Source organism: Nuphar pumila, chromosome 3 (genome assembly GCF_984573655.1).
Source record: "Nuphar pumila chromosome 3, dmNupPumi1.hap1.1, whole genome shotgun sequence".
Taxonomy (NCBI): Eukaryota; Viridiplantae; Streptophyta; class Magnoliopsida; order Nymphaeales; family Nymphaeaceae; genus Nuphar; species Nuphar pumila.
This window is the reverse complement of record NC_143251.1, coordinates 107,781,609-107,794,138: the sequence shown is the minus strand read 5'-3', so window position 1 is coordinate 107,794,138 and position 12,530 is coordinate 107,781,609. Positions and strand designations below refer to the sequence as shown.

General features: G+C 37.1%; 1 protein-coding gene across 2 annotated transcripts; it reads right to left on the bottom strand.

Annotated features, from left to right (window-relative positions):
* Positions 1-2,892: 2,892 nt before the first annotated feature.
* On the bottom strand, positions 2,893-9,004 carry LOC149843232 (BTB/POZ domain-containing protein At1g67900-like). 2 transcript variants are annotated; one of them, XM_089999664.1, is made up of 5 exons: positions 8,480-9,004; positions 7,029-7,154; positions 6,725-6,794; positions 5,005-6,234; positions 2,893-3,575 (listed from the first exon to the last, which is right to left on the bottom strand). In XM_089999664.1, the coding sequence occupies exons 2-5, from the start codon at positions 7,085-7,087 to the stop codon at positions 3,054-3,056; spliced, it is 1,881 nt and encodes a 626-aa protein (XP_089855790.1). In that variant the 5' UTR covers positions 7,088-7,154; positions 8,480-9,004; the 3' UTR covers positions 2,893-3,053. The 2 variants fall into 2 exon arrangements, with proteins under 2 accessions (XP_089855790.1, XP_089855791.1); XM_089999665.1 differs by lacking the exon at positions 8,480-9,004 and adding an exon at positions 7,238-7,360.
* Positions 9,005-12,530: the final 3,526 nt, after the last annotated feature.

The window sequence follows — 12,530 nt, the reverse complement described above, 5'->3', positions numbered from 1 at the left end:
CTCTTCCAAAAGAAGAGTTTGTTTTTAGATAGATGTATCTTTAGGAAACCTATCTAGAGGTTAGTTGGGACTTCTAGTAGGCTTAAGAATCCTAAAAAGGAGGGGTCTCCCCCCTTATTTTAATTAATTAAAAAAAAAAAGTAAAACTTATCCCAATCTCCTCCACTTCTTTTGTTATTCTTATTTTTTCATCTTCTTCTTCCTTATTCCTTCTTGTTGAAGTTTTTCTAGCATCCATTGAAGTTGCTTCAAGGTGCTAAGAAGGGAGATGAAGGTGTTAAAAATTCTGAAAATGTGTTTCAGGTAGGATTCATCCTACTCGTAGCATAGATCGGATGTAAACTCATAAATTGTGTGTTGCCGATTCTACGGGCTAATCCATGGTGGATCAGATCTGGAATAAGTTTGTAAAAGGTTTTAAAAAGTGGTTTTAATTCAATATCATGCTTTAAAATAAATTTACAAAATCATTTTTGGTAAATCTATGCTCTGACAGCTAAACTGGGAAATCAGGTAATGTGAAACACATAGTTTTGTGTTCCTACATAATTTTAGATGGTTATATCTTTGTTTCTAGCATAATTGGATGTATATTTGCTTTCTTGCATGTGTTTACAGTATGAATCATGTTCTTGCAAATTTATTTCATTTGTTTTATGGTGTTTTTGCATGCTAGCATCTTAAACTATTTATTCTGTATAAAAATCATGATTTATTTTGATAGTTTAGATTTTCAAGCATGTGTTATGATTATATGATGTCTCTTTATAACTATAGATGATGTTTAGATATTATTCATGTGTTGATACATGATTAAAAATAAATATTTCATGTTTATGCTTGGGTTTTTTTATTTTTATCATGATTTATACTGTATTTTTCATGTTGTCTTGATTTTCTTGATCGACTCATTGTTGTAAAATAAATATGACTCTCAAATTGGATCACCAAGTCCAAACCCTTTTATAGAGACCTTTCAAACATCTAGGAGGTATCTACTGTAACCCAAGGCAAAAATTATGTCATGTGTGCAGAGTGATTCTTGATAGTTGGTTTTGTGAGAAAATCTAATAAATCAATGGTTTCGAGATTGTGATTGATTTTTAGATATGTTATGCGTATCATATGAATAGATCTTATAAAAATAAAAGAAAAATATGTTTTATTTTCTGTAAATCTTGAGGACTCACACAAATCATGTAAAACTCAAGATTTTGCAAAAAATCTGAATTTGAAACTATCATAGAGAGGGTCCGGTCCAAAAAATCTAGAAAATTCATATAATGAAGTTTTTCAGTAAATTCAAATGATTCTGAAAGCTAACAAGTATAAATATTATCAAAAAAAATGGAAGGACAAAATCCTTCTCAGATTAGGTCTAGTGACTGCTTCTTTATAAAGCAAGTTTCTAGCATGTTCTATCAAAACAAAAAAACAGTCTCGGGTCCGTGAATTTGTACGGGCAAATGAAATCTTTTTCTGAGATCTATCACTTGGTTTTGAAAGTTAATAGCTTCTGATACTATTGTGAATTTCTATAGAGATATATATGTTTGTTTTGATGGTCTAACAGACCTGTGAAAAGCATGCAAAGTTTGATGTTATACAGTTCTTAATTTTAGATAATATCATGACTTGTGAATCTATTTTGCTAAAATCATATGCTTGATTATGATATGAAATGTTAATCATATATATGTTGATGTGAGATTTGTCATGAATATGTTGTATGTAAGTATGTGGATAATTTGTGCATGATGGCATATGAGACTGCATGTTAAACATGAGAGTTAAGCATGATAATTAGGCCAAGTAGTATGCATAAGCATGCATGTGTTATTTTATGAAATTTATGATTCATACTAAATTGAAATGAGTCTCATGCATTATAGAGTGTGGTATGTAGCATGTGATATGTTGTAAGTCATGTGGGGCATGTATATACGAGGCTCGATTGTGAGTCAAGTTCAGTGAAACCAATGGGGTGGTTGCGAGTACCTAGTTTGTTTATGTTAAACATGCTCATATACACACAGACCTTGAGTTGGTTTTTTGGAGCTCCTTACAAGAGGGCACATACCTTGAGTTGGTTTCAAATGATCACCCTCCAACTCCTGTTGTATAACCTATCATAGTGGGGCCCAACAGCAAATGGAGGGTTGCATTTGGACAATGTGTTTGCACCTGATGCCAATTTTGATGGAATTCCCCCATGAGAATCCTGGGGATGCCTGGTGTACCACCTTTGTGAGGTAGCTTGTGACCCGTAAGTTTACCACTTTAAGAAGGTCTGTCAGCCACAGGTGAGATCCACTTGTCGGCCGGTTCACATCATTTAAGCTCTGTTTGGATCCGATCATATGATGCTTACTCAAGCAAATCAAAATGAACCTGGTGAGCCGAGCTACAAGCAGCTCGTGTAGTATCAGTGAGCTGAGCAATAACAATGAATGTTTGGCTCGGCTCGGCTCAGCTTGTCTAAATGAGCATATATAGTATTTATGTGTCATTTATGTTGAAAATAAGATATATAGCTCAATTGGATATGCCTGTGAACAACAGGCCAGGGGTTGCATCCTAGTCACGGACCCTATGAAAAGAAATTTTTCATTAACACGAGCAAGCACAAGCTCAATTTGTCGGGCTCAGGGAATCTGACCATAAACAAGCCAAGCCCGAACAGCCCCTCTTCAGTTTGTCCATCTTGCTTAGCTATCGCCAATTGAAGACAATTCATAATGGTGCCTGTTGAAATGGTGCTTCTCACCAACTTTCAGCATCAGTATAGCAACAAACTGTTAGTGCACAGGCCTGCACACACAGATTCACACAAAGAGAGAGAAAGAGAGAGAGAGAGATTTACAATTATGGCAAATTTGCTTTTCAATCATATTGGAAACAAAAAAAAGGATCTTATTAGAAATACAAAATGCAATCAATATACAGTCTGCAAAACTCCGGCAAAAAAAAATTAAGAGATTCGGGTACCCTTTCTCTAAAAAATGTATACTTCCACATGAACAAAGAGGGACGGTACATGATTATGACATATATCATAATTCTTGTTTTTGACTTGCACTCCTGTTGCTAGACCAGATCTTGCTTAGCATCTTCTTGGGTCTAGAGGGTATAGAGCAGAATGCCTTTAGCTTAGAGTTCCTACCACCATTGTTACACTGTACAACCGCCTCACAGTCATTTTCAGCTTTGGCAAGCCTCATACTCAGAGTTGAAGTGGCCGATGCAGTGGTTTGATTCGACTTTGGCAATTTTAGGCTGATACTCCATGCATTATCAGCCGGCCCACCTAGGTGTGGTGATTTAGAATTCTGGTCTTCTGCTCTATGAGTGGAAGTGGTTGAAGACAGCAAAGCTTTGATGTTAGGAGGCAGACCATTTACTTGATTTCCAGGCATTCCTGCTTTGACTTGCTCAAAAAACAGGACCTGGACAACAACTCTCAAGGGTAGCAGCTCATTCTGAGCTGCATGCATGCAGGCTTCCATTGACAGCTTTTTACAATCTAGCAACCTGCACAGTTGCTTTCTCTCACTCTTGCTGAGACCTGGATGTGCCTGCAGAAATTTGGCAAAAGTGTTTTTCATCATTTTAAACAGTTCTGGGGTTTTAGGATAAACATTTGTATCCACTAGTATACTCTTACATTTGCACGCTGAAAGCTAAATCTCACTTCATAATATAGCCAAGAAATTGCAGCATTCATTTCTAGGAAAAGAGAAGTCTATATTGGACTAAAGTGACCATTGCTAAGAGGGTCCAAGTAGTCATGATGGATTTAACTCATTAAAATGACAAACAGGCCACACACACCAGACCTAACTGGTTCAGAAAATCATAAGCTCTAACTGGTTCAAAAGTCATAGTTGCAGGTGATGATTTGCAAATTAGACCTCGTGCATGTCATTTCTGTAGTTCTTGGTGGAAAACATTCATAATACTAAGAATGTTGTTAAGTTCAGAGAGGTTGCTAAAGGGATCTAAAAATCAAGCACTCATATTGCATCAAAATTTTATGCTAAAAAAATTTAGTTTCTTTTCTTTTGTTGAAATAGTTTACTCCAAAGAATGTTTTTAATAAACATGCTAGGATAAATGAATCTACAAGATTAAGCAAAGAACCTGCAACTATGACCTTTTGAAGTGTTTAGTACAGGTTAGTCACTTAAGCAGCTAGAACCTACACATTTTTATGTGTGTCTGTCACGCGTGCTTACACAAGTGAGTTGGATGACCTCTAAGGGGCATATGAACAATCGCTCCTAATGAGAGTTTTCGAGAGCAACCGCTTGTATGCAGAGTGCAAAAATAATGTACCAGAAAGACTAAATACAAGTCGGATCCATGGTACTTGGACTTGCTTTTTCAAGGTGAATTATGTGTGATTCATTCTTACAACTTACAATGAATAGCATCTGAGACCCCACAGTATGAACACCCCTGGATGTTCATGTATGACCGTGTAATGCTGCTCGCAGAATGCAAACAGCATCACAGAGCCATGTGTAACCCCATATAGATCCACTTCCCTATTGAGAACTATCCAGTTTAGATATGTAGGCTGTGGTGACTTATAATTTCCGATACACATGGTTCCGTTATAGACATTTTTTATTTTGATTTTCTCTTCCCTCTTTAGGCGATTGCAGTATATGATCATATGAGTCTCTATTCATCTTTCTAGATACAACCTGTCACATTTGAGATGAACCATTCCTCTGAAATGCACAGTCAGTGCTGTAACAGAGGATCAGTCATCAATTCTCTTGATTTTCCAAAAGCAATCTTGTGAATTGCTTCCCTGAATTACTGGCATCCACATCTCAAATGATGGGAGTAATCATGAATGCAGATGTATAAAGTATAAACCACCACTTTGCTGCAAACGAGCAGCAGGGAAGCTGCTCCAGCACTTGCCTTGCCTAGCACTAACTTGTACTGAAGGTATAAGAAAATGAAAACAGAAGGTAATATGGAGTGCCTTACCTTGAGATAGATATCGATTACCCGGTAGAGATCATCGTGGTCAGGTCGGGCGAAATCCGGAATCTTCTCAGCCAATTCGATTACTTTTGCAATTGGGAGATTAGGATCTCTAGCAATCTCCTGCAAATATCCATCTATGATTTTGGCCACCTTAAGCTTTGAAGAGTGTGTTGCTGAAGAAGACCTCCTGCTAGTCTCCATCTGAAGCTCCAAATCTTCGGTAGACCTAGACCTTCTCCTTTCACAGCCAAAACCAAACTTCTCCCTCTGTGGGCTTGTTGGTGGGCTCTTCCACTGCACCATGAACTCTTCCAGTATCCTCTGCACAATCTCCACATCATACAATGTCTCCTCTGAGTAACAAAGTGAAGGGATCAAGAGATCGTTGATGCTTGCATCGTCTAACTGCATTCCTACCCTCCTTGCCAATTCAAGCTTGGTAGAATTGGAAGCACCAATGATGCTACCAGCTTTCAGCAACTTCAGTAAGAAACTGCAAGAAACAGAGTTCCTCTCTGCTGGCAATAGGCTTACAATAGACTCCAATATCACCTTATGTCCTGATACCGAATTCTCAGCATTGGCAGAATCCTTGACATGTTTTTCCTTGGACATGATTGGCAGCCAACGGAGAGCATAGCGCTGCAGAGCATCGCCAATCAGATTGGGCAGGACCCTGTTCCCCGATTTAATTGCAAGCATGGCTCTCAAGTAATGATCTATGCAGAGCTCTGATATGTCCTCTCCCCACCACCCCCTTGGAGTGCTTCGGTTCCCATTGCTTTGGGACTCATCTCTGCTGCCCCTAACAGAGTAACTGTATGCCCAGTTCAATTTTGAAGGGTGCATCAGCACACAGGAAGCGATCGAGTCGATGCATCTGCTTGTGATCCTGAGTTCTTCTGACAATTGGGGAAGAGCTTTGGTGCTCTGCAAGGCAATGAGTGTGTCTTTCCACCCTTTAAGAACACAGGAACTTAAGAACACATCCAGTTTATAGATCAAATTGCCGTTTTCTATCTCTTCTGTCATCTGCAGAAACTCTGCTGCACATCGAGCTGCTACAATGTTATGCGCACCGAGTGTGATTGTAATGCCGTAGCAGAACTTAGCACACAATTCAAATGCTTCAGTGCCCCCAGGGAAATCGGGTAGCTTGATCAGATCACCGGTTTCATTGGATTCAGAAAAGAGCAACTGTAAGCGACCACATCTGGATAGAAGAGGGAACTGCGTAACAGAGTGCACAGAAAGATTGGTCACATATCCTCGTGTCTAATCATATTTCTAAAAAAGAAATGTCCTCGTGTCTAAAACTCATTTCCATCACTTTTCTACTCTTGCTGTTTGCATTCAAGCAGGAAAGACACATGTTTCTCAAGAATAAACTTTGCGGTACCAAACACCTTCATGTACTCACTGACTGATGATATCAAAAGGGTAATTGATGCAAGTTACAAGAAGGTTGTTCCTGATGCTTGCAGATTCGGTACTAAAACACGAATAACTACAAAAGAACAGGAATTGGCTCGAAAGCAAATCAATTAACTAGAGGGAAGCAAGAAAAACGATAATCAAGCAAAGCAACGTCGATAAACAATCAATAGACAGATCCGAATGAGCCCAAGTCACATCTTGCTCTTGATTTGCATCAACAGCCCAACCCCAAATCAGATCAAGAACCAAACAAATAAATTAACTGAAATCCGAGATTAGGTACCTTATGCAACAGGTATCTAGTGCTGTTGATTTGGATGATGAGGTCACTAGAAACTTCAGAGGACACAGACCTACACCATAAGAAGCTTATTCAATCAGAAGAAAGCTCATTACAATCAAAACCAATGAAGAACGTCTACATGTTTTGTGCAAAACGAATGACATAAAAACTCAAATCAATTTTTCAAAGAGATGATCTTTAGCCATTTGAATGATGAAACCCACAAGAGAAACAGAAACAAAAAGAGAAAAAATAAAAAGATCCGCAGGAAAAGGCATCATAAAAGAAGAAACACTAGACTAACCTGACAGCCTCAGCTGAAAAGAAAGTATCAGGTCTGGTGCCCAATTTCATAAACTTCATTTCCGAGTATTATCTCTCAAACCAACATCAGCTTGTTCAGTATAACTGACACTCATATACCCAATTCCTGTATTTTGAAGTATCAAGATTGGCAATTCTATCAGTATGTATAAACTACAGCAGAGAGAGAGAGAGAGAGAACAACTCAACTAAAGCAATTACGACAATTCAATTTGTTGGCAGTTAGCAGAGAGACAGCATGTACCCAAAGAAACAAATACAAATGAAAAGAAAATGGGAGAGCGAAGGTGGAAGATTAAGGAATAAAAAAGTGAGAAAAGATCAGTGGTGGCATCACAACAAACAGTAAGAAATCATTCCTTTCATTCGTAAACACGCCACCACACTCGGGAAAAAAAAGTTTTACACGTTCGACTATCAAACGACGTCCCACGCGTGCGACTCACACGTGAGAGGAATCCAAGGCCCCACAACCAACGATGCCGGACCGACCGTGGTAGCGGGAAGAAAAATCTTTTCTCTTTCTCCACCTTCTCGTTGTACCGTAAAAAGGAAAAAAGAAGGAAAAAAAAAAGGAAAAAGGAAAACAAAACAAAGTTATTTCCTTTCTCATCATTACATTGACGGCTTTCTACTTTGGCAGAACTTGTGAGTGTTAAATGACGGAAATGATGAGCGCTTTGTTATCTAACAAGCAAAGTTTATCTGGGCAAAACCTTACAAGCGTGTAGAACCAAACGCACGTGAAAACCGGACCTCAAGACAATGCCTTAATACGTGAACAGGGCCGTTTCTCTCTCTACACTGATCTTTATTTTTTTTTTCTGAAAGAATCTCTCAGATCTTAAGATCTTAACGATCCACTTGTTCTAATCAACCACAGATGCCCCATGAAACCAAAGGATAAATAATAACCACTAGCTCAATTAAAAAGTTCTTTTTTATCATCTCTCTTTCTCTCTCTATATAAGAATATATATATGTACATATAGAGGGGGGATTTTTTCCCATATATATGTGTGTCCGGTGTCAAGCTGAAAACTCGTGATCAAATCCTGCTGGCGCATGAGGGCTGGTGTTGCTTTACCATGGTTGAGGCGCTTAAAGCTGGGTGATCGTGTCCCCAACCTAGAGTTTTACTTTGCAGGGAGGCCGATTAAGTGACCGGGTTCTCCGTGAGGATTTTTCTTTGTCATAAAAAAAAAGTCCCAAGTACTTTGATTATATTGCTTGTGAATTGAGACGGTTAAATTTCATGAAGATGGTGTCTTAGCTCTATAGATAATATGAGAGAGAGAGATTTCACATGCTCGTGGTTACGTTTGTATAATCTGCAGAAGGTAGCCGTTAAAACAGTAGCGGCCATTGAATTTCATAAAAACAAAAGAGAGAAAAATCAATACAAGAACAAACTCCGGGAGTTAAATTTACCTGAGAAAAACCATATCTTCCACTCATTTCTTGAGATACTTTGCTAGCAGCACCAGTCACAAGGAGAGAGAGAGAGAGATCCGACAACGCTCCAAAGGTTCCGGATTCAGGCATAAAGACAAGCACAGAAACCCTCGACTCCACCCGAAATGAAGTTGGTGCCAAAAGAATGACTGCTGAGGTAGAGTTGGGAGTATGCACCGGCCTTTTCTCTCACTAGTCCCTGCCCACCATCATCACTTCTCTCAATCTTCTTAATAATTCTTTTCTTAGAGCTTACATCTAGTCAACCCTATTTTAATAAATAAGTGAATCTTACTCCGCCTGTGTGCGTGAGAAACTAAGAAAGGAGCTTAGGAGAAATGTCTAAAACAGGAGCAAGTGGGGCTGGTGGTGCCATAAAGGAGAGGAAGGAAAAATGAGGGCCTCGGCGGGTAGGCATCGCCATCATGGTGTTCTTCCATTCATCACAGGGCATTTTATATTGGACTCCCCTCAAGATTGCCCTTGCTTTCCTCCAACTTCTCCATCTAATCCCATACATCAAAACCCAAATAAATAGTAAGATAGTAAACGGTACGCTAGGGTGGGAATCGGCCGGCCCAGGCCCGTTTAGAGCCCAGCGCTTTAACCAGGCCCATTTACTAACGGTCGGGTTTTGGTCCAGTTCTTGATAGGCTCGGGTTTTAAGAGCAGCTCAGGGCCCAACAAGACAATGTGAAGCGGGATCGTCCCCACCTGACCAATCCAAATTCATTTGTAAATAGTAATAATTAATAATTTGTCAACTTTTCGTACACCCAATTAATTATTTTTTTAGTTTTTATAAAATAAATATAACTAATTAGGCAAATAGTAATAATTATCATGTTACTATGTAATAGTTATATTTTTAAATTTTTATATTATTATAAAATTAATAAATAACTCAAGCTCATCGAGCCGGGCTGGTGGCCTAAAGTCTGGCCCAAGCTCAACCCACTTATATAACGGGCCGGGTTTTAGCCTGATACCTATTGAGCTCGAGCTTAAAACCTTGACCCAAACCCAACCTAGCTATGGCAGGCCAAGTCCGCTTGGCCCATCGAGGTGCCACCTTATCTTCAGGCCCGCTACCACTTAGTCATAAAAAAAAAAAATTTAATGACATAAGAAAATGCAAGTCTATAACCACAAAAGGACTAACCTCCCCTGGTTAGGGCGACTTGTAGATTCCGTCATGTTGACCGGGCATCATAAGTTCAAAACTCATGCGAACGTCGAAAATTGTCACAAGATCAAAGCTAGATGTAATCCTCGATAAGATAAAAGACCTCAAGGGTCCCTTGATGCAAACATACAAGAAAAAAAAATGGTAAATTGGCAACCATGCATTGCTTGCGGGAATTGCTTAGTTGAACCACCGTTTTTGTTACCCATGTGTGTCAAGCTGAAGTCAAAGATTAAATCCTGCTAGCGTACGGAGGCTGTTGTTGCTTTTTCACGGTTATAGCACTTAAAGATGGGTGATCATATCTTTGATTCTTAGTTTTACCTATAGTTTAAAAACTTGGGTTCGTTTGACTCGGCTTGTGCCCATTCATTGGGTCAAAAAAATGTGTTTATCTTGTTTTTTTACAAAACTTAGCTGAGTTATGGGCTAATTTGGTCGAGTAATGGGCGAGTCGTATATATATTTATTTATATTGTATGTAATTATATATTTTATATGAAATATAATATAAATATTAATAATATATGCTTATATATGTATTAATAAAATTATACATTAATATATTATAAAAAGTATCATATAATGTATATTATATATAACATATTGATAAAATACTATAAAATATAGATAATATATATATATATATATATATATATATATATTATATAAAATATATTGACCGGGCCTATTCACGAGTCACTCGAGGAGTGGCAGACTGATGAGTCACTAGATTTTAAAAGCATGATTTTACCTCTCAGGAAAGCAGGGTCTTTAAGTGACCCGGTTCTCGGTGAGGGTTTTCCTTGCTCATCTAAAAGAACTGTCCAGAGGGGTGGTACATGTACATAAGCAATGATAAATGCAACTGTTAGGCATTAAATTAATTATATAAATTCACTTTTTAATTCTATGATTTGGTGATACTGCAAGGCCCACAAGGTATTAATGGTTGAACTCAGTTTTTCATGAGAGCGGACCTTGTCAAACGCTGGGTGAGATTAGCAATCTCGCCACCGTTTACAACCAGATTGCTAATCTCACCCAGCGTTTCACAGGATCCGCTCTCGTTTTGCATCTATATTGAATTACTACCTCACTAAAAAAACTTTAAATATCTAGAAATTTATCTTTCTCTGTATTTTGCATAATGTTCACTATTTTTATAGTGCTAGTAAGATGTTAAATTTGGGAAAATATCCATTATCTTGCTTGATTTTTCAGTTTATGATGTGGAACACTTGCCGGAAACCGAGGTTACCAACACCCAAGCCCTAAGCACTCACATAATCCCATTTGTATCATAAATAAGCACATTTATTTATGAAAACAATATGGCACATGACACACTTATAATTTTTAATCTTTGTATGTATGTATTATTTTCTTTATTATATTTTTTGTTTGGCTTAGATTTTAATGCTTTTCGATATGTAGGAGGGGGGCTCATTAAGCAACCCCTCGTTCCTTGGCATGTTCCTCGTCATAAAAATAAAATAACAGTAACTGGATCTAGGGCTTACAAGAAGCTTGGCTAGATAAATCTGGTTCGCAGGAAAATCTCTGCAACGGACATTTCTCGCAGTAGTTTCAAGACTATGTTTTTTATAAGAAAAATAGCTAAAAAAAAATATAGTTATATTATATAAAAGGCTATAATAAACATATAAGTAATATAAAAAGCTGCAAAAATGTTTCTAATGTGATTATAACATGACATTAAAGTGTTAAAAACCAAATACTTTACAAATATGTTTTTTATTTTTGTGTTTTTAACAACAAAATGGCAGCCATAAAAAATATCATATTAAACTCAGGATATTTTCAAAATATAGGTGATATTTGTTACCATGGCTAGTTTGAGCCCTTTCCTTTCATGATTTATCTCTGCAGCTCGTGGGTGCATGGTTGGCAAACTAGTCAACTTGGGATCAGACCCCAAATGGGTTGTGGATTCAAGAACACACTGATATGGATGTTCCTTATGTCTTTTCTCTGGTGTCATCTGTGCTACTGCATATCTTGCATAAAAGGTACTTGTTATAAAAAAAAATCAAATGTTGTCAAATCATAATTATTAACAATTATACTACACTTGCATAATGTCATATACAAGACTTAGTGATCAGGTCGCTTGAAGTTTTAGTTTTTAATAAACACTAAAAAATTTGTAGAATTCTCGCTTGTCCAAGCGAGTCGATGGGCTGACTCAGTCAAAGGTAAGGTCATCCAAGCTTTTGGCATATATATATATATATATATATATATATATATATATATATATATATATATATATATATATATATATATATATATATATATATATATATATACTATTGAAGGCACCAAATTATATGAAACTATTGAACTAGAAATCATTGGCTCAGGCTTTATCAACTCAATTTGATCACACATAAGAAGGTTTGTTTGCTAAGGATCAAACGTTGGATCATGTTATTCCCATTAAAATATATAACTTTCGAGTAATGAGATTTTAGTGCATTGTGGATTTTTAATTTTTAAACCTTTAAAAAACCTGTGTCACAATCATATGATTGAAAATTCATTTCCTACTAAACAAACATTGCTGATCAATAAGATTTAATTTCAAAAAAAAAATCTAAAACCTATGTCATTTTCAATTCAATAGTTTTATATAATTTTGTGCTTTTAATAGCATCAAATATTAATAAGATATATATAATCGTAGTGCTAACCAGGCTTTCAAAGGGTTTTTTCCATGTATTACCTAAATTTGATCATGCAGTCGATTTACTAGGAAATGACACTTGGATCATGTTGTTTGATGAAAATATAGTTTTTTAATCCTTGAATATTTAA